Genomic DNA, 22796 nt, shown 5'->3' with positions numbered 1-22796 from the left:
GCCTTCCTTACCTCTGCATTTTTTTTTAAGTAGGCTTCATGCTCAGCACAGAGCCCAGGAGACCAACACAGGGCTTGAACTCACGACACTGAGATCAAGACCTGAGCTGAGATCGAGTCAGATGCTTGATCCACTGAGCCACCCAGGTGTCCCTGCATTATTATTATTTTTTTTCTTAAAATTTATTTATGAGAGTGTGTGCATGTGTACAAGCTGGGGAGGGCCAGAGAGAGGGAGAGAGAATCCCAAGCAGGCTTTGTGTTGTCAGTGCAGAGCCAATGCAGGGCTCGAACTCAAGAACCATGAGATCATGCTGAGCCAAAATCAAGAGTCTTAATGCTTGGGGCACCTGGGTGGCTCAGTCCGTTAAGCGTCAGACTTTGGCTCAGGTCATGATCTCACGGTTCGTGAGTTTGAGTCCCATGTCAGGTTCTGTGCTGACAGCTCAGAGCTTGAAGCCTGCTTCAGATCATGTCTTCCTCTCTCTCTGCCTCTCCCCCACTTATGCTCTATCTCTCTCTCTCTCTTAAAAATAAATAAACATTAAAAAAAAATATTTAAAGAGTCTGATGCTTAATGGACTGAGCCACCCTGGCCCCCCACCCCCTGCATTACTTTAAGGCACATTTCCATCACCACTTTGTTGCTACCTTGTTGCTCTTGTGAGGTACTCAACCCAAGCCTTGTAGGGTTCCTGCCTGAACTTACAGAGCATGTTTTCTTTGCCTCTCAGCAATCCATGCTCTCATGATTCAGCTTTCCTAAGGGGCAAAGATTCTAGTTGCAATGGCAGCCCTTTCTGAGCCTCTTTGCTCAACTATTATTGCTGAAAAATATTAATCATAAGCAGGGATATTAAAATGGAAGTGAACTCAGGCAGAAATCCTTCTAATCTCTTCCTTCCCACATTCAGAACCCTATTCTCCTCAAAGCCAAATGGCCGTAAAGGCCATGTTTACACAATGGCTTTCTTCCTGTCTCCACTCATTGTTATGGATATTTGTAATTCCTTCATCCTTCCATTGGACTGTAATATTTAGGTAGTTGTCACTCTCAAAACAAAATGCCAAAATTATCAGTAAGAAATGCATCAGTGAAGATCAGGTCTTTGGACAACAAACACTTTGTTAAAGCCATTTATGTTGTCATTGTCACGAAAAGGTGCAATCAGCAAGAGAGTAGAGATGATGTAATATTTGGTTTATAAAATCTTTGTTAAAAAGTTTCCCTCTGGGGGCACCTGGATGGCTCAGTCAGTTGAACATCCGACTTCAGCTCAGGTCATGATCTCGCAGTTCTTGAGTTCGAGCCATGTCGGGCTCTGTGCTGACAGCTCAGAGCCTGGAGCCTGCTTCAGATTCTGTGTCTCCCTCTTTCTCTGCCCCTCCCCCACTCACACTCTGTCTCTCTCTCCTTCAAAAATAAATAAACATTAAAAAAAATAAAAAAAAAAAGTTTTCCTCTGACTCAGCCTTGGAGACTGGGACCTGCTTGACTACTAGGGCATGGTGGATGCCTTGTGATCAGTACAAGATTCTAGTTGTATTTTTGGAGACAGAGAAAGCAATGGGATCTGCCTAGTTTTGATCCCAGTGAGCTATGGTTTCTAAAAAGGGGCCCTGCTGTTCATAATTATGATTCCATGGGCAGACCAAGCTGCCAATGCCAGATGGTCAATAAATGCAAACCCTTACTTACCTCCTGGACCTGTTCTACATGTGACATTTAAAATGGGGCGTCTTGTGGCACAGTTGGTTAAGCATCTGACTCTTGGTTTGGCTCAGGTCGTGATCTTGTGGGTTCATGAGTTGGAGCTCTGTGTCTGTCTCTGTGCTGACAGTGCGGAGCCTGCTTGGATTCTCTCTGCCCCTCCCCCTGCCCTTGTGCTGTCTCTCTCAAAATAAATAAGTAAATTAAAAAAAATAAGCCTGTGTAAAATGGTTACAAGTAAGGTAGTTCTAGGGGTACAGCCTTTTGCCTTTCAGTTCTTAGTCTGAGGTAGGTTGCAAAAGGGCAGGGTCCTCTTGTGTTTTGAGGCTGACCTTTCTCTTGAAGGGTATACTCCATTGTAAGCCAGGTGAAACCAGATGGCAAAATTGCCAAACCTTTTTGAGGAAAATGGTCACAGGAACTTTTTTGGGATGGGGGGGGGGGGGGTGTATGGCTACCAGGGTGAGTCTTTTCTAAAAAAGGCTGAGATCAAAACTAAAAGGGGTGCTTCAAGGGGACATGCTTGGGTCTCCACCAGAATTCAGTTCTTGGAAAGAGCTTTGTATACATAGTTTGTGCAAAGAAGGCACAGGAATTGCCAGCACACTCAAATTTGCTTGGGAAGGGAGTGCATTCAGGACAGTGGGTGAGCAAGTTTGGGGACTGGGGCCAGGTCTTCCAGAGTTTGCAGATGGAGTAATGATTCACTCATGGCAAGTGCTCAAGGTGTGTTTGCACTGCTGAAATAGCAGGCTTCTTTCTGGTCCTTCCCCAGTGGTGGGTTTGTCCTCCCTTAAGATCACATCTGCCCAGGAGGTTCTCAACGTGGAGAGCCACCCCTGCATCAGATCCAGCTCATCCTGAGGCCGAGGTTTGCTTTGCCCACTTTTTTAGGAACCTACGTCTCCTAATACTTCTCAGAATTACACTTCTATTGAAAAGGTAGAGATTTTCTGCTTCTACAGCATCTATCAGGGCTCTGAAGTCCAATGACCTGAAGCAGTCATATCTGCCTGTGTTGTGCTATTTGCTTTATACTGCTAGTCCTTCTAAGGCCCCCAACTTAGTGTTTTTAATGTCAGTCTCTGGCATTGTGCCTAGTCTGGACAGATTAAACAAATACCTATAATGAGGAAAATCGCTACCACTTATCCTTTAATTTTCTTACTGGCTTCCAGACTTGGACCTTACTCCTTACATGTATAAATGACCCTACTGATTGTTTTCCAAGCTTCTCCCAGGAGAATGGATACAGTGCTGTTTTCTAAAAGGAATGGCTCTTATTTAGAATGCATGGTCTTTCCTAGGAGTCACTAGAGAACAAAAAGGAAAATGCTCTAAGTTGACAATCAATATTGGTAAGTGTTATTTGAGAAATACCCCCAAATAGAAATCCCAATCACCAGCCTGGCCCAGATTCCTTAGAAATGAGACCTTGTACACGTTCCTGTTGGCCTTTCAAATAAGACATGAAATAAAGGTTTATTACTGATATGGAAGTAAAAATGTAGAACTCTGGTTTCTAGGCTGAGGAGGTGTGTGATTATGCACACTTGCTTCCGTTGATCTACACTGTTGCTGGTTTATAGCCAACTTTTAACTTCATGTGAGCAATGCCATCATTATGAGGCAGGCAGCAAAGCCTATTGTCAGGCTGTTAAGAGACTTGTTGGTCTCCAGTAGTTTCTACAGTTTATCCGTATGAATGGTGCTGGCAGAAAGGTCTTGACAATGCAAATATCAAAGTGTAGAATGATAATCTCACTGAGAGTAAAATACAGAACCAGGCATTTTATTCCAGATACATTAATGTAATCTGCTTGTTCTCAAGTAGTCCTTAAACTAAATGTGCATGTCCAAAATTTGCAATAGATGTATCATAGTATAAATGGAAGGCCACTTTTAAAAGTTAAAAAGCAACTTCTAAAGTTTCCCAAATGTCTATCAGAATTTATCATCTATTATGTTCTCCCTCAGTCACTGTAGGTCAGATCAGAGTATGTAGCCAGGAGGTTTGATTTGATTTCGTTATGATTACATTCGATTTCTTATAAGGGTATGCAGACTCCAGAATCCAAACAGAAAATATGCAAAGATATTTTATCAGCTTGTGACATACCAGGGGGTACATGAATATTCAGGGTTCCACACTACTATATAATGCTGCATTTCTTGGTTTTATTTGAAACAATGCATATTTTTAGCATTTTATGGTAGGATTTTACACTCATCATTTACACAAATTACAAGGTTCTGCTTCAAGTCTTTAAAAAAATTTTTTAAAAATTCAGCCCATGTGCAGCACAAGAATATGCAAAACTACTTTACATTATACACACTTTTTATCAAAGGAGATACAAAATTCTGGCTTGTAGTTTTAGACAAATACAAGAAGCTTCAAACTAGACACAAAGGGTTAACATTAATTCTCAAATATAAGTCTGCACTTTGTGTTGTGTTTCTCTGAGATGTGAATATCAAATTCCTAAGGGATTTAACTCTTTCCTTTTTCAAAGGAAAACTGACAAATGTCCCTTATATGTCCCTCCCCTAGCATCTGAACCTTATCATCCTATTCTCCCTTCCCTTAGTGCCAGACACTTGCATCACATTATGAAATTGGGGGGGGGGGGGGCATTTACATACACCTGTGGATCAGATCCTTTTAGCTAACTCCTCTCCTGCAAAAATCTAAGCAGCCACAAACAGATGCAGATGGTTCTGCTACATTATGTTAAATATGAAGTAACACTAGATAATCTAGTCGGCTGTGATGCTGAGTAATCAAAAGGAGAAAGAAGGTCCCTACCAGTGTGCTTTTTATTGGTGATGATTGGTGGCCTTAAGAATCAAGTTGTCTGATGCTAAGAGCACTTTAAAATCTTACTAAATATACATGTCCACTGTTTCCTTGAGGGACTTCTCTGATGCTTATGCATAGATATTCAGCATGTTGGAGGCAGTATTTTATACTTTCCTTCTAAAGGGTTATGAAGAGGCAATAAGGAAGAGAGGGCTTTTCCTGCCCTTTTAAAAGATACTGTTTTCTATCACTTGTATCCATTGTTCCCTAACCATCATCCGATACCTAAATGTGTGTACATGCATATTTGAAAGAATGACCCATCTTTCACTGGGTCAATATACAGCCAACTCTTGATTATCTAGGAGATCATGTGACATTACCAGCAAATCTCACATTTAACATAATCATTCTTTTTTTGACACTGTTGCACATCCCTCAGAGGCTATCAAGACCAAGTTCTAATGCAAATGTCGTTTAATGTCCTCTAACCCTCACTAGGAATGTGCAAGGAAACCAAATGAACACATTCAGTTAGGGCTCCGGGAAAGAGCCTAAAGTACAGAATGGGGGGCAGCTACAACTCTGCGTGTGAGAAAGGACAAATTTCAAATTCCTCCTGAGTTAGCTCTTGTAGTATACTTGCCTTCGTTATTTTAAATTATGACTGCAAAATTCAAAACCTGAGGCATAGTCACTTTCATATAGATAATGGAGAGTTGACTGTAACATGTTGTTTCTTTATGACTTTAGCCCTTTCACATAAAAAGAAACTCACAATATGATAAAAAGATTAAAAAAGACTACCGTATGACATCTAGAAGCATTTATTTTATGCAAAAACTTAAATATGATGATGTGTACACAAAGAGTGCACACACTACCTATGCTGAACAATATGCCAAGAAACAATATATTGATGCAACAGTCGTCTTCTAAAATAAACATAAAAACTGAGCCCAGACCGGCAGACAAAAGCAAAATACTTATTTCCCAACAGCACAATGCTGAAAATTGATAGCAATCCTGAACACTTCCAACTTTCCTTACAAAGCTGCCAAAGTCCAACTATTTTAAAAAATTGACTTTTTCTTTACATCAATAATAAAAATCTGGTGACAAACATTATAAAACCAAATGCTGGGCAGTCTTTACTCCTTTAAAATTCCAAATATTCCAACATAATCACAGGAGTAAAAACCATTTTAAAGTGATATGCTTTACGAAACAAACAACAATATGTACATTTATTGCAAATTATATTAAACTAAAATGGAGGGGAAATCAAAATATGAAGTGATATGAAATCAATAATAATTTTAATTATTTTCTCACTCTGATAAAAATCAGAAAGCAACATTTATAAAATTGCCACCACATCACTTTTCATAGCAGGGAACTGAAATCTGTACATCTCATTTTTGCAGAAAAGTAGGCAGGCAGAAAGAATTATACATAAAAGTTTCCAAAAGGAAAAACAAAGAAATATTTAATCTGATTTCTTTTCTTCTAAAAAATTAATTCAGTAGACTTCTATTTTTTTTCTTGTGTAACACGGGAATTCCTGGCTCTAAAATTGATGAATTTTCAGTGTCAGTGTAAGGACATCCTGTTACTTTCTTTAAAATAAAAACTGCAGCATGGAAATTAATGGTGTATTATGCCTTTAAACTCCAGATATGCAGGAACTGGAACCAAGTGTTAAGCAATTTGCTTAATTATTGACTTCTCCTAAGAAAAGTCTGAGGGGAGGGTAGGATAGAGTTGCTTTTAGCCTCTCTCTCAAGAGTTTCTGCTGTACATTTCCATCAAAGGACTTGTGGTCATGTGAAAAGGAAGTAATAGTTTCAGTTTTCAAGGCAGAAAGTGTGTTCTGAAGTTAACTTCATTTTCTGTTCAGGGACATTTTGAATCCAAGTTTTTGCAGAAGCTGGAGTCTGCTTCTGTTTGGCCTTCATTTTCTCCCTTTGCAAGTGAGTTTTCTTTTTACCTTGGGGATGGGAGTAGAAGAAAGCAAAGTTAGAAAAGATGTAAACAGGAAAATAAGCCAAACCAGAATTATTTCATTTGTATAGTTATTATCTAAAAATCTCAATTTTTTTTCCATGTTTCACTTGAGGCTTGTTTTAAGAAATCTTTCTATAAACTATATAAACACAAAATACCAATGAAAAAATTTTCATTTTTAGTCATTAGGTGCTGCTACTCAGTGGTGGATTTGCTTACAATAATAAAACAATAAGAGCTATTTATTTGAAATAACTGCATGGGGCACCTGGGTGGCTCAGTCGGTTAAGCGTCCAACTTTAGTTCAGGTCACCACCTCGTGGTTTGTGAGTTCCAGCCCCAGGCTAGGCTCTGTGCTGACAGTGCGGAGCCTCCTTGGGGTTCTTTGTCTCTTCCCCTCTCTCTGCCCCTCCCCTGCTTGTGCTCGCACTCGCTCTCTCTCTCTCTCTAAAATAAACATTAAAAAAAAGTGAAATAACTAATTTGTTATTAGTATTATTTCAAAATGGTATTACAGAAGAAAAGTTACTGGACACTATGGCAAAATGAATTTATAAGCAGCGAAGTTCTGACTTTTGAACTAGGTGAACTTACATTTTAGTATAACTAAAAAAACAAGGAGAAAGGTTTAGCTTAATTCTGTTAAGAGATGAGAGGAGTTGAATCCCCACCACTCCTATTGCCCTAATAAGGAGAGACATTCTGATATCTGGAAGCAAGAGCTTCTCCTCTCACCTAACTCCTCCTTCAGAGGAAAAACCCATCTAATAGGTGAGGGGCGGTGAGGTGGGAGGAGCTCAGCGTGCTGGGCTTGTCCTCTCCTAGATTTGTTTTTTGCCTCCAAAAAGAGCCATTCTGGTTGGTTTGTGGTTGTTCAATTTAGAGGCAAGACATTAGTAGCCACCTGGCCTGTGATTTCCATGTTGTAATCAGCCATATTAGGATTAAGACTATTTCTCCTTCTCAATGATTCCAAACTTGGAAGAGAAAGATAAGTGAGTTGTTTACTTATATTCCACTAAATATGTTTTATAAAGGTAACGCTTAAGTGATTGATTCTTAGAGATTATTAATTTGTTATAATATACAAACTTAATAATGTGATACCAAAGAATCCTCTACAAGCTGCCTGCTGCACCTTCAGGAAGCTTCCGTGTACTAGCTCTGAGTCTTCAGTATCTTCCTGGCTGCTCTCACAGATAAAAAAAAGTCTAAGTAAGGCTCTATGCCCAGTGTGGAGTCTAACAAGGGGCTTGAACCCACAAACTCAAGACTTGAGCTGAGATCAAGAGTTGGATGCTTAACCAACTGAGCCATCCAGGAGCCCCTGCTCTCACAGATTTTTACATTTTTTAAAAATTATTTTTATTTTGGGGGGGGTGGGGAGGGGGAGGGAGGGAGGGAGGGAGAGAGAGAGAGAGAGAGAGAGAGAGAGAATGAATCCCACCCTGAGCCCTGATGTGGGGCTCCATCCCATGACCCTGGGATCATGACCCGAGCTGAAATCAAGAGTCAGTCACTTAACTGACGACTCAGCCTCCCAGGTGCTCCAATATACAAGTATTTTAAAGCACTCTGTTATACAAGTTTTGTATGTATACGTAATGCCTTAGAACTAAACTTAATTTTACCTTAGAAGTACAATATAGCATGGTAGTTACAAACTCTGGAGTGACACTGGGTTTAATCCTGGCTCCATTATTTATATAAACAAAGACACCAAAAGCTACATGGAGCCTCTATGCCCGGGTTTCCTCTCCTTGTAACCTAGGAATGATGATAGTACTTACCACATAGAGGTGTTCTAAAGATTTAAAAGGTTAACAAAGAGCTTAGAAATGAGCCTGGCTCATAATCAGTACTATTTAGTGTTAGCTATCATTATTCCTATATAGCAATTTTTTTATTGTAAAATTTTTATGACCTAACACTTGACCTGACCATTTTCACCATCTTTAGGTACACAGTTCAATGGCATTAAGTATATTCACACTGCTGTACGATCACAGCCTTTCATTTCTAGAATGTTTTCATCTTCCCCAAATGAAACTCTGTACACTGAACACTAATGCCTACTTACTCCCTCTTCCTCCTCCCTGGCAACCACCACTCTTTTTGTCTCTATGGATGTGATGGTTCTAGATACCTCATATAAATGGAATCGTACAGTATTTGTCCTTTGGGGTCTGGCTTATTTCACTTAGCATAATGTCCTCAAGGTTCACCCACATTGTAGCACGTGTTGGAATTTCATTGTTTTATGTAGTAAACTAAAAAAAACAAACAAACTCTTATACTTTTTATTGTGTCAGTCAACAGACTGAACGTGAAAGTTTTCTGTTCTCTTCTGGAGTTGACAAGCTAAGGAAAAAAACTCTTTGAGGGCAAGAACCTATCCATATTGGATACATTTGTATTGCCAACACCCAGCATGATGCTTATCACTTTTAAGTATCTGTTAAAAGAACAAATGAGAAGTATCAGGAGCAATACTGATGGGCCTATAAGGGATTCAATTCTGTGCAAGAGGGCATCATGAGCACTTTAGTTTCTTTTCTTTTAATTTTTTTTAACGTTTATTCATTTTAGAGACAGAGAGAGACAGAGCATGAATAGGGGAAGGTCAGAGAGAGAGGGAGACACAGAATCCGAAACAGGCTCCAGGCTCCGAGCTGTCAGCACAGAGCCCGATGCAGGGCTCGAACTCACGGACCGCGAGATCATGACCTGAGCCGAAGTCGGTTGCCCAACCAACTGAGCCACCCAGGCGCCCCGAGCACTTTAGTTTCTGGAGTAAGTTCGGTTTCACTGAAGAGTACATCAGGATTCCAAGCTTAAGTCATAATGCCAGAATATAAGGACAGAGTTGTGTATTAGGTTAGGAAAAGATAAAAGGAAGCTTGGGAGAATGTTTCAGAATGCACTTCGATATTTTGCTTAGTGTGAACAGTTCAATCAGAAGCTTCTGAAATATGTGTGCAAAATACTTGATCTATTGTACTGAATTAACAGTACAATGTTATCATGAACATCTAATTTAACCATCTAACTTCACTGAGAATACAGAATCATCACAGAACTCTGTGTTTTGGCTAACACATGCCCCTGTGACCTACTAACCAGCATACTTGAGATTTCTAAGGTGCTTTATCACTCAAGACATTTTTAGTTTTTGAATAAGGCTCAATACTATTTTTAAATCAAGACCAGTCTCTGGCAAACAAGCCATTTTTGTTGGTTTGTTTAATGATGTTGGGGCACACATGGTGCAGCAAACGTGTAGCAATGGGTTTTATAATGCCCTAATCAGAGATAAGGTCTGGATGCTACTGACAGTGTTTTCAGGGACTAAATATGTACCTGGATGTTTTGGTTAGAAGGCAAAAGAATAGTTAATGACAGGTAAGTCAGGTGGCTCAAGTGGCCTGTGTGATGATCACACACAGTATAATGGATGTAATGTAATGATGTGATGATCACATCACAGTGTAATGGAACAGCTAGAACGGAATTTCAGAAACCCTTCAGAAAACTCTTGGCAATCTTGAGGGAAACTGTTCAACTTTTGTATGATTGAAAAGTATAGTAAGGGACAGAGAAACTAGAATTAAATAATTAAAAATGGTTACAACAATTACTGAGCATTTACTCACTATGAAAGGCACTTTGCTAAGTACTTTATGCTTATTAATCTATTTAATTCTTAGGACAGTCCTTTGAAGAACGTATTATTATACTGTCTTACTGATGACAAAGAGGAGGCTGAGGTTATAAACATGTTCTAGGTCAAAGGTGCAGATCTGAGGAGAAAAATGCTAAATTTGCCCCCAGTATCTTTCATTACTGTATTTATTAGTCCATAAAACTAAAAAGGAGTAGGAGAAACACTCATTACTTAGATCAGGTTTGGGCCTGGATCTGCTACTATGAGATGCTATCTAGAGGCAGATAAAATATAGGAAAATTTAACAGCTCCAAACTTCAAATTTCATGAATGGTAACTTAAAAAATGTACTTGTAAACACACATGCTGCAGGCAATACGGTACTTTATGAAAATGCTGAAGCAGGATGGTAGGGTATCCTGAGATGATCAAAACTGTTTCTTTCCTAGAAGGAATTAAGAAGCTTACAGTCTAATTCAAGGGGAGCTGAGTTAGGTACCAGTATACAAGGCAAAAAGAAGGGGGGTAGGGCTAAGTTCTAACAGGACACCAAATATGAAAGGAGCCAACTTTTGGAATTCCAGCTGAAACACCACCATTACAGGGGAGAAAAGCTGAAGTCCCAGCCCAAGAATGAGCAAAGATGAACAGCTGTTTCAGTAAGAGTGAGGTTGTTTCAGTGGAAAGTGAAGGAAAAGGTAAGTTGTTGACTTATATTAAAATTAATTGTAACAAGAGGAATTAAAGAGCAGGAAATACCTGTTTGTGTGTCATGACTTCTGTCTTCTCCATTCTGAGACTTTTTTACCCAAAAGGCAGCCCTTTATATTAAGTAAAGCCCATGTAGTTATGTGAAGGATACCAAGCAAAACTTAATATTGTCCTTGCTAACAAGAAATATTAAAACATGATATCCTAATTAAAAATTAATCAAAGCAGGTGTACCTGGTTGGCTTAGTCCGTTAAGCATCCAATTCTTGATTTTGGCTCAGGTCACGATCTCTCGGTGATAAGACTGAGCCCTGCATCTGGCTGGGTATGGAGCCTACTTGGGATTTTCCCTCTTTCCCTCTCTCTCTGCCAGTCCTCCCACCCCTGCCCACACATTCTCTCTCTCAAAATAAATAAACATTAAAAAAAAAAAAAAAAAAAAAGCGCTGGTGTGTCTGACTCTTGATTTCGGTCCAGGCCACGATCTCACGGTTTTGTGGGTTCAAGCCCAGCCTCGGGCTCTGTGCTAGCAGCGAGAGCCTGCTTGAGAGTCTCTGTCTCTCTCTCCACCCCTCCCCCACTCACACTGTTTCTCTCTCTCTCAAAATAAATAAACTTATATAAAAAAAAAACAAAGCATCAACTTCGGCTCAGGTCATCTCACGGTTAGTAGGTTCAAGCGCCACATCGAGCTCTCTGCTGTCAGTGTGCAGCCTGCTTTGGATCTTCTGTCTCCCACCCCCTCTTCCTCCCCCCTACGCACATGCTCTCTCTCTCTCAAAAATAAAATAAACATTAAAAAAAAAAAGATAAAAATAATTTTTTTTTTTAACATTTATTTTTGAGACAAAGACAGAGTGCCAGCAGGAGAGGGGCAGAGAGAGAGGGAGACACAGAATCTGAAACAGGCTCCAGGCTCTGAGCTGTCAGCACAGAGCCTGATGCGGGGCTCGAACTCACGGACCGCGAGATCATGACCTGAGCCGAAGTCGGCCGCCCAACCGACCGAGCCACCCAGGTGCCCCAAAAGTAATTTTAAAAAATTAACCAAAGGGAAAAAGGAGATCTCTCTTCAAATTGGTATCCTGGAGGTTATGAGGTAAAAGCAAATGCCATTATAACCTACTCAGGAAAACCAAGGGCAGTTTTCATTCCCAAGTGCCTAGGTGTTTGGGGGTGATTGGCACATACTAAGAATAAAATAAAATGTCTAAACTCAAAGTTCAGAAAGAATGGTGTACATTACCTTTGTAAGTCAATTTGTCTCTCTGCTGGTGTTGCCTTTTTGGCTATGTCTTGCAGTTTGGGTGCTTTGGCATTACCTGCTTCCAGACCCCCAGGGCTTTCCTGACTGACTGCAGCTCTCTTTCTTCCTTTGCCAAGAGGTTTATTTATATCATCATTTTTGGTTGCATTGCCCTGAGATTCAGACTTCGGTCGACGTCCTCTCCTGGGTTTTGAAGGGGCAGGTGGTCCTGATTCATCTACTTTCTCATCTGTTTTTTGTTGAATATTCTCTGCACCAGCTGCGGTTACTGTTCTTTTCTTTCCTCGGTCACTGCTGATGTTGCCCTGGGTAGTCTGATCAGAATTAATTTCCTAAAAGAGCACAAAACAATTCTATAAACACAAGTTCCTTAAATATCAATGATCTATACTAGAAAGAAGTATTTTGAAAATACTCAAAAGGAGCTGGAATTCCATGGCTTTTTTTTTTAAGTAAGTTCCATACCCAGTGTGAAGCCCAATGTGGGGCCCAAACTCACCACTCTGAGATCAAGACCTGAGCTGAGATCAAGAGTTGGACACTTCATCAACTGAGCCACTCTTAATTCCAAGGCTTCTAATCCATTGCTTATATCCCTTGAGGAATGTAAACTCCTTGAGGGCAGGGCCTGAGAGCAGTGCCCACCATGGTACTTGGCACATATACTGTACACAATAAATGCTTATTAAATAATATGCACAGATGGTATATATAAAGCAGAGAAAATCTACTTGGTTTTGCTATCACCCTCATTCTAAAGGAAAAGGTCTTCTTAAAAAATTTTTTCCTTTTTAACATTTATTAGAGAGAGACAGCGCGCGCGCATGTGCAAACATGAGCCGGGTAGGGGTAGAGAGAGTGTGAGACACAGAACCTGAAGCAGGGTCCAGACTCTGAGCTGTCAGCATATAGCCCAATGCAGGGTCCGAACTCACGGACCAGGAGATCATGACCTGAGCTGAAGTCGGATACTTAACTAAGCCACCCAGGTGCCCCAAAAAGGTCTTTTTAACTTGGTATGTTTTTTTTTTAAGTTTGTTTGTTTATTTATTTGAGTGGGGGAGAGGGGGGGAGAGGGGGAGAAAAAGAATCCCAAGCTGGCTCCATGCTCTCAGCATGGAGCCGGATGTGGGGCTCCAACCCATGAACCCTGAGACTTGAGCTGACTGAGCCACTCAGGCGCCCCTCCCCCTTTTAATGTTATTTTTGAGAGGGAGAGAGAGGGGGAGAGGGAGAGAGAGAGGGGGGAGAGGGGGACAGGGGGAGGGAGGGAGAGAGAGAGAGAGAATATGAGTGGAGGAAGGGGCACAGAAAGAGGAAGACAGAGGATTCAAAGCGGGCTCTGCATGGAGAGTAGAGAGCCCAAGGCAGGGCCTGAACTCAAAAACTGCTAGTCATGACCTGAGCCCTATTCGGCCACTTAACTGACTGAGCCACCCAGGTACCCCAATCAATGGTATATTCTAAATTTATCACTTTTTAAAAAGGAGAGCATGTTTTCATAATTGAATATGTTATTTTCTTTTTTTTAATTTTTTTTTAATGTTTATTTATTTCTGAGACAGAGAGAGACAGAGCATGAGTGGGGGAGGGGCAGAGAGAGAGGGGGACACAGAATCTGAAGCAGGCTCCAGGCTCTGAGCTATCAGCACAGAGCCCGACGCGGGGCTCGAACTCACAGACGGAGATCATGACCTGAGCCGAAGCCGGACGCTCAACCGACTGAGCCACCCAGGTGCCCCGAATATGCTATTTTCTTTATGATGCATCAAATTTCTGTAGTTCTGTGCCATGAAGTTCTTCAATTTCTCACTCCACTTACACATTCTAATTTTTGCCATTTTTGCTGCAATCATTAACCTACTTTTTTCTGAAAAAAAATTTTTTTGTTTACCAAATATATATATTAAATCCTCTAAAATGTTAAAGTAATAAAATCCCATTTTAAAATGTATTTTATTTTATTTTTTATTTTTGAAAGAGAGAGAGAGTGGGAGTGAGGGAGAGGCAGAGAGAGAGGGGCAGAGGATTTGAAGCAAGATCTGTGCTGAGAGCAGAGGGCCTGATGCAGGGCTCAAACTCACAAACCATGAGATCACAACCTGAGACAAAGTCAGACACTTAACCAACTGGGCCACCCAAGCACCCCACCCCAGGAATATTTTTAAAACAGTATCAAAGCAGGACATTTATCAAGTGAAAAGTGAAGGACTGTACACAGAGAAAAGAGGGAAAGAGCTTGGAAGATATAAGGAACTTGGACCATAAGGAGTGATGGGAGAGTGGTATGGGACAAGGTAGGAGAAGCAAGCATGGACCAGATCATGAATGCCTTACAGGACAGGTTCAGAAATTTGATTTCATTCTAAGTGCTAATGAAAGTCACTGAAGGACTTTCAAGACAGGACAAACATAATTCAAATTACATTTTAAAAAGATCAAATTGGCTGCTATATGGTGACTGGACTGGAAGAGAGCAAGAATACTAACAAGGTTAAAACTACTACAGCATGAGAAGTTGAGTTGGGTCAACACCCTGCTGGGTAGCAATGTCAAGTGTTCCACTTTTTCAAGGAAGCAATATGGAAATATCTAATCTATAATACACTTTACTCTTTGACTCAGCAATCCCACTGCTAGGAATTAAGCCCATAGAAATAAAACTATCAGTATATGTTTAATGCACATTTACTATTTAAGGCAACATTGTAGTGGCAAAAAAAGGGGAAAGATTTAATGTATATACACACACATGAAAATGATAAGACAAGAAAAAAATTAACAAAGATTAGGCTTTTTATTTATTTTATTATTTTTTTTAATTTTTTTTTTTCAACATTTTTTTATTTATTTTTGGGACAGAGAGAGACAGAGCACGAACGGGGGAGGGGCAGAGAGAGAGAGGGAGACACAGAATCGGAAACAGGCTCCAGGCTCTGAGCCATCAGCCCAGAGCCCGACGCGGGGCTCGAACTCACGGACCGCGAGATCGTGACCTGGCTGAAGTCGGACGCTTAACCGACTGCGCCACCCAGGCGCCCCAAGATTAGGCTTTTTAAAAGGAAACAAATGGGGCGCCTGGGTGGCGCAGTCGGTTAAGCGTCCGACTTCAGCCAGGTCACGATCTCGCGGTCCGTGGGTTCGAGCCCCGCGTCAGGCTCTGGGCTGATGGCTCAGAGCCTGGAGCCTGTTTCCGATTCTGTGTCTCCCTCTCTCTCTGCCCCTCCCCTATTCATACTCTGTCTCTCTCTGTCCCAAAAAAATAAATAAACGTTGAAAAAAAAAAAAATTTAAAAGGAAACAAATACTGCATTAAAAATCATGTACGCGACTTGGGGCACCTGGTGGCTCATTTGGTTAAGAGACTGGTTCTTGATTTTGGCTCAGGTCATGATATCACGGTCTGTGAGTCTGAATGCCACACTGGGCTCTGTGCTGCTGGTGCACAGCCTGCTTGGGATTCTCTATCTCCCCCTCTCTCTGCCATCCTGTACCCTCTCTCATAACTACATGACTCTCTACATCACTGTATTTACATATTTATGAACATTATGTGCATATGTCTAAAGAACTCATATAAAAGGCAAATGAAAGGAAATCCATTGGTCAGCCATAGGTATACAGAAAATGAAGACTCCTAAAGAGGAATACCGGCAGCATCGCCTGCCTGAATCCATGGGATGAGTCTTGCTTCTTTTAACTACCTCCCTTACTCATCTTTCATATTATAATTTGATTTGCCTCTCAGAGTAAATAACAGGAGAAAATGTCCTGATTTGTTGACATGCATAGTTTGCTGGATAATTTTTATATACATAATAAATTGGTTTATGCATTAATTTCTTTGAAAAATTGGGTTAGCAAGAAACACTCTCTTAGATCTTTATCTTCTTTTAGTATACCAACAAGATAGTTTTTTGAGACTACAAGACTTTTGACTCAGACCCCCTGGAAAGAAATAACATCAACTTATGGGAGATCTGACTGGTAGGTGATTAAGTTTTGTCAAAATACAAGCCTTGTGTGTTCAAGGTGACAGCAAGTTTGTTAAAACATTCTTTGGAAGTGTGAAAAAGTTAAAATAAGGGTTTGGAACAATATAGCATCATAGATTAATTAGAAAGTAACGTTTTGGCTTCTCAAAAATTAGAATTTAAATGTTGTTTACTGTTTCTATTTTTAAAAAATGTTTATTAAAATTTTTTTTTAAGATTTATTTTGAGAGATAGAAAGAAAGAGAGAGACAGAGAGAGAGAGAGAAGGGGCAGAGAAAGGGAGAGAGACAATCCCAAGCAGGCTCTGCACTGCCAGTGTGGAGCCTGATGTGGGGCTTGAACTCATGAACTGTGAGATCATAAACTGAGCTGAAATCAAGAGTTGGATGCTTAACTGATAGGCCACCCAGGCGCCCCTAAATATTCATTTATTTTTGAGAGCACACATGCCCATGCAAGTGGGAGAGGGGCAGAGGATCTGAAGCGGGCTCTGTGATGACAAGAGAGAGCTTGACGCGAGCTTGAACCCGTGAACCATGAGATCATGACCTGAGCGGAAGTTGGACATTTAACCAACTGAGCCACCCAGGCAACCCTATCTTTTTCCATTATAAAGTATAATTGACATATAACATCAATTTGTATCTTACACAGAATTTGATGTTGGGGCACCTGGGTGATTCACTGCTTAAGTGTTCAACTTCAGCTCAGGTCATGATCTCACAGTTCGTGAGTTCGAGCTCTGTGTCGGGTTCTGCGCTGGCATCTCAGAGCCTGCTTCAGATTCTGTCTCCCTCTCTCTCTCTGCCTCTTCCCCACTTGTGCCCTCTCTCCTTCTCTCAAAAATAAATAAACTTAAAAATAAATATTTATTCCTATACCACCTCTTAATACACATGGTAAGTATGTTTAAATGGATGTCTGTGGCAATATGCACTTTTGCATGTAAGTCTCAAGACTGTTTAATTCTAACAAGAACCCCAAAATACTTAAGTCTGTTGGCTTCTGAATTCCAAGAGTTCTGACAGTGAGAGGTTCCCTGTTATCTGAATCTACTGAAAAACTGAAGTTCTGATAATAAATAGGAAGAGGTTGAATAGTGACTGATCTAAAAATGCATCCTCATCTATTCAGCTTGAGTGGGATAGTTCAGTTATTGTGGAATAACTGTACAGCCCTGTATTTTATGTACCTGAGAGGGATTCCTAAAACATTTGAAGAATACTCTGTGTGTGTGTGTGTGTGTGTGTGTGTGTGTGATGTGTGTATGGTGGGCAATAAAAAGTAAATGTGTCAAGAATATGATTCTGTGGGAAAAGAAACAATAGTATTTCCATGCCATTCCTACTGAGGTAAGTTATCAATTTAATTCTACAGTTTAAATGGAAGCCCAGAGAAGTCAAGCAATCTGCCTAAGTAAACACACAGCTAGTGAGTGGCAGAGCCAGGTCTGATTTTCCTACCAATGTTTCTCTCCTGCTACAACTGTTAGGAAAATTAGGTGCCCTGGGGCGCCTGGGTGGCTCAGTCGGTTGAGCGTCCGACTTCAGCCCAGGGCATGATCTCACAGTCTGTGAGTTCGAGCCCCGCGTTGGGCTCTGTGCTGATGGCTCAGAGCCTGGAGCCTGCTTCTGATTCTGTGTCTCCCTCTCTCTCTGCCCCTTCCCTGCTCATGCTCTGTTTTTCTCTGTCTCCAAAATAAATAAAAACATTAAGAAAAAAAAAAAAAAAGAAAATTAGGTGCCCTAATTATAAGGTCAACAATGAAGAATGCAGCTATTAATAATGTACACACTCATCACAGGAGCTAACAAACTCTTGAAAGTAAGATCTCAAAAACTCTCAATTCCTAGTCTTTCAAGTTTTGAGAGCAGAAGTGTGGGAGAAGGATACTGTTATGGGTGACCACATAAACTCTTGAAATGAGTGGATATAGGAAGACTCATTTTCTGGAGAGTGAAGCACAATAAATATAGCTAAGAGGTGGTATATAAAATGTAGAATATGTAGTATATATTAACTTGTCCAGTGTGGGTTTCTTAACCTCTACCATGAAACTGTAATAAGAATCTCTGGGAGAAATCCACTTGTTAAATTTTAAAATTTACCTTATTCTTTACCGGATCAATATTCTTTACAGGAGTGACAGAAATAATTCTCACAGGGTTCTCTTCATTTTCACTAACTCCAGTTTCTACTGCCTCTGAACTCTGTTCCCTGTTGAAGAAAAATAAACCAAAGCTTCTTTATTTCACCACTTGGACAGAAGGTTTACCCTCCCACTACAGCAATAAGGAAACAGAAGCTCAGTCAAGTGAAGCAACATTAGCAAAATTCAAATCTTCTGTGGTTACAGACTATTGGTCTATTATATGGTGTTATTGGTGCCATTTAACCTTACTAATGAAAGACACAAATGGCTGCCTAAAACCACCCGAAAGAAAGATCAGTTATCAAGAAATGAAATACCAAAACTATTCTAAGACTTTCTCTCGTGTGTGGGAAACCCTAAAACAAAACAAAAATACAGTGATAGATGAGTGTATAGTATAGTTGTTTCCAGTCTTTTTTTTTTTTTTTCTTTTTAAGGTTTTATTTTTAAGTAATCTCTACACCCACTGTGGAGCTGAAACTTACAAACCCGAAATCAAGGGTCAGTCAGGTGCCCCTCTGGTCTGTGTTCTTAATGCTCTGCAAGGGAAGGAGGCTGGAAGAACAGGCCAGAGGGGAGGTATCTGGAGACCCACCATTTCTGTAAACCACAGATGTTCCATGTTAATTTACTTTATATTTTGGGGTTCTACTGCTAAAAATGTGTTTAAAACAATACCAACTGAGTTTATACTTAAAATTTCAGGAGTAAGAATCAAATCTTTAAAAGCTTCAATTTCTAGTGTTTTTAAGAGTAGAGTCTGGTGGAAATTCTTATGTAGTAGCTAACATGGTAAAAATGTGACATGTTAAAATAAGCATGGAATATTCTTAGTCCTTAGAAATGTCATAACAATGTTATCTTAACCCATGCTATATTAATTTGAATTAAAAATTAAAAAGCATAAAAATTCAATTTATTTAACGGTTATATATTCATAGTTTTCCTGTGTTTTCTTATATAAACATTTCCATATACATTAGTAATAATATGTTAGAAATTCTTACATTTGTTCCATTTAACTTTTTTACACTTAGAATGTTATATGGTTTCACAAGGTAATAATACACTGAATTTCCATCATTAATTATACTGAAACTCAGTGCCATTATTTTATACCCAAATGTTTCTTAAAGTCCATTTTTGTGATATAGTGCTTTAGGTAAAAATTAAAAGATCAACCAAGTATCAGAGCCTGGAGCCTGCTTCGGATTCTGTGTCTTCCTCTCTCTTTGCCCCTCCCCCACTCGTGCTCTGTCTCTCAAAAAATATATAAACGTTAAAAAAAAAAAAAACTTTTAAAAGATGAACCAATTAGTGAGTGATACTAACACAAACAACTGGAGAAAAAAACTTGCCTTGATCGGTTTCCGGTTGAAGGGTTCAGCTCTGAATTTACATTAATGTTGCTTCCAGTCTCAGCTCCGGTGCTTCTAACATATGGTTTTCTTCCTGTTGCTGATAAAGGCTTGTTTACTGCACCTAGTACTCCAGCAGGTTTTGGCTAAAAGTTACACATATGCATGTTATTTTATACCTTACTATAAGGAATTCATATAAATTTAGACACATGTAAAAGAAACTGTTTAGCTTAAGCCACGGAATTGTTGTTACTTTGGAAAGTTAAATCCTAAATTTATTAGAAATGATAATTTTGCAAAATTGGGCTTGTCTGAATACAAGTCACAAGCATTACTTCTACTTAAAAATAACCAGGCAATTAATTATTCCTTATTGCTCAATCAAAATGAAAAGTGCCCCTGAAACAATGCGAAGTACATAATAAATAAGACATAATAAAATATCTTACGAATAAACAATTAAATGTATATAGTAGTAGTTTAGGCACTGTTTTTCTCAAAAGTTAAATTTCTCTTGCTCTTTTATGTTAGGTGTCATGCTACTTTTATAGAATATTAATTGTCTAACTCATTAATACTTTAAAATTATTTCTTTCAATCTTACACATCTAAATTTATTATGACACTTTTCAAGAAAATCTGCTTTGTGGATTCTAAGTAACTTGAAGCCTACTAGTACTGATGAGAACACATGGCCGTAATTCAAAAGGGTCATTTATGGCAGAAGAAAGCCTGAGAGTACAAATGCCTTAGATGCTATAATTCACAATATGATCCCTAAGAATCAGGAACATAAAAATCCATGGGATATTTAAAGGTTATTTCTAAGAATAGCAGAAGTAATATACCCATGCAATAAAGATTTCCAAATTATCTACTACATAATACCTTTCCTGTTAACAGAAGCACTCTGGTCTCTTCTGAAATATAACTCTTGTCATTACAGAAGTCCTATCAAAAAAAAAAAAAAAAAAATCAAAGTGAATATGTCTATTTTTACCGTCCAAATAAGACTTCTCAGGCATTGTGCCTTACAATAACAATTACATTTGGGCTAGCATATATATATCAGTTGTTCAAATAAAGCATATTAAATGAACTACATCATTAAGTCTAGCTTTAACTCAATGGCACATTAAGAACTAGCAAATATCAGAACTCAATTACTTAAATCATATTTTAAATAAAACACACTATTTTTTTTTTTCATACAGTCCAGGGCAAACAAGGCTCCAGTTTATTAACTGAACTACTTTCTCTACTCTATTATACAATCGACTTCTTTTGGGATCCCAAAACATCCAAAATGGTACAGAGCATATTATAGGCACTTAATATTCACTAAAATCACTCCACCCTGGATCTCAAGAAAGTTACCCTCGTTGAAAAAAAATCTGCCTCTTGAATTAAAACTATTGTGTTTCTTGGGGCGCCTGGGTGGCTCAGTCGGTTAAGCATCTGACTTCGGCTTAGGTCATGATCTCATGGTCCATGAGTTCGAGCCCCGCGTTGGGCTCTGTGCTGACAGCTCAGAGCCTGGAGCCTGCTTCAGATTCTGTGTCTCCCTCTCTCTCTGACCCTCCCCCATTCATGATCTGTCTCGCTCTGTCTCAAAAACAAATAAAACATTAAAAAAAAAAAAAAACAAAAAACTACTATTGTGTTTCTTAGAACCATAAGACTGTCCAAATCACATAGGTATATAAACTGTCAAAATATCATTCAGTGAATTGTCCACCTAATGTGGACACTGATGGACTCCTGAAAGTTTTATCTACACAGAACTTAAGAATCCTTTGATGCTTCTGTTAAATATCCTGGCAACAGCGCACAAATAAACCACAATGATGTCACATAAGTAAAATGATTTACTATGACCAAGAAGTTCATTATTTAAAACATTTTTTTTTCAAGTTTATTTATTTATTTTGAGAGAGAGTGAACATGAACTGGAGAGGGGCAGACAGAGAGGAAGAGAGAATCAGAGGCAGGCTCTGTGTACTTCAGCACAGAACCCAATGTGTGGCTAGATCTCACAAACCATGAGATCATGACTTGAGCTGAAATTAAGAGTCTGCTACTCAACTGACTGAGACACTCAGGTGCCTTGAAGTCTATTAATTTGTTAAGTAATATCACTTAAAAATTATTTTTTCTTTTCTAAGTTTACCTTCATACTAGTGTCACAGGAAAGAACAGATGGCTTAAATGTGCCTATAAAGAAGTCACAATTTTGGCATGTGTTCCAGGCAAAGTTATTATCTTTTTTTCTTTCCTCCCTTCATTTTTTTTCCCCCCACAAACGCTTTTATGCAGCTACAAGAATCGTTACAAAGCCTGGGCACCAAAGTTCATTCACTTTATTCATGAAGATATACTATAGCTTTACTAGGCTCATGATCTTAATATGCCTAGTCTTCTAGTGTTTGAATTTATACCAGATTAAAAGCAACATATTAGAAAAGGAAATGAGAGGGGCGCCTGGGTGGCTCAGTTGGTTGAGCGTCCGACTTCAGCTCAGGTCATGATCTTGCAGTCTGTGAGTTCGAGCCCTACATCCAGCTCTGTGCTGACAGCCTGGAGCCTGCTTCTGATTCTGTGTCTCCCTCTCTCTCTGCCCCTCCCTGCTCACACTCTATCAAAAAATGAATAAACATTAAAAAAAATTAAAAAAAAAAAAAAAAAGAAAAGGAAATGAGAAAAGCTGTTCATTGAAACCAGAAAAAACTAGTTCATTTTAAGAAGGCTAAAAACACTAAGTTTCAGATATCAAAACAAAAACAACTAAAGTTAGGTATAGTGACAAACAGCAATTTAATTCTTTTTATTTTTTATTTTGTTTAAAGTTTATTTTGAGAGAGAGAGAGATGGGGGTGGGGAGTGGGGATGGGAGGGGGAGAAGCAGAGAGAGAGAATCCCAAGCAGACCCTGCCCCACCAACCGTGACATCATGACCTGAGCCAAATCAGATATTCAACTGACTGAGCCACCCAGGAGTCCCTTTATGTTTTTTATTAAAAAAAAAAAAAAGTTGGCTTGATCTCATGAAACACGAAATCATGACCTGAGCCAAAACCAAGACTTGGATGCTTAATCAGCTGAGCCACCCAGGTGCCCCATCTCTCT

General features: G+C 39.4%; 1 protein-coding gene across 3 annotated transcripts in view; it reads right to left on the bottom strand.

Annotated features, from left to right (window-relative positions):
- Positions 1-3868: 3868 nt before the first annotated feature.
- Positions 3869-22796, bottom strand: part of PDS5A (PDS5 cohesin associated factor A) — a 141190-nt gene continuing 122262 nt past the window's right edge. For all 3 annotated transcript variants that reach the window (XM_045474986.1, XM_045474983.1, XM_045474984.1), the window contains exons 29-33: positions 20559-20621; positions 19668-19813; positions 18266-18374; positions 12142-12494; positions 3869-6503 (exon numbers count right to left, since the gene is read on the bottom strand). In XM_045474986.1, the coding sequence (XP_045330942.1) occupies positions 6500-6503; positions 12142-12494; positions 18266-18374; positions 19668-19813; positions 20559-20621 (675 nt within the window). In that variant the 3' untranslated portion in view covers positions 3869-6499. The remainder of the gene's footprint in view (positions 6504-12141; positions 12495-18265; positions 18375-19667; positions 19814-20558; positions 20622-22796) is intronic.

Source organism: Leopardus geoffroyi, chromosome B1, assembly GCF_018350155.1.
Source record: "Leopardus geoffroyi isolate Oge1 chromosome B1, O.geoffroyi_Oge1_pat1.0, whole genome shotgun sequence".
NCBI lineage: Eukaryota > Metazoa > Chordata > Mammalia > Carnivora > Felidae > Leopardus > Leopardus geoffroyi.
This window is presented reverse-complemented; position numbering and strand designations above follow the sequence as displayed.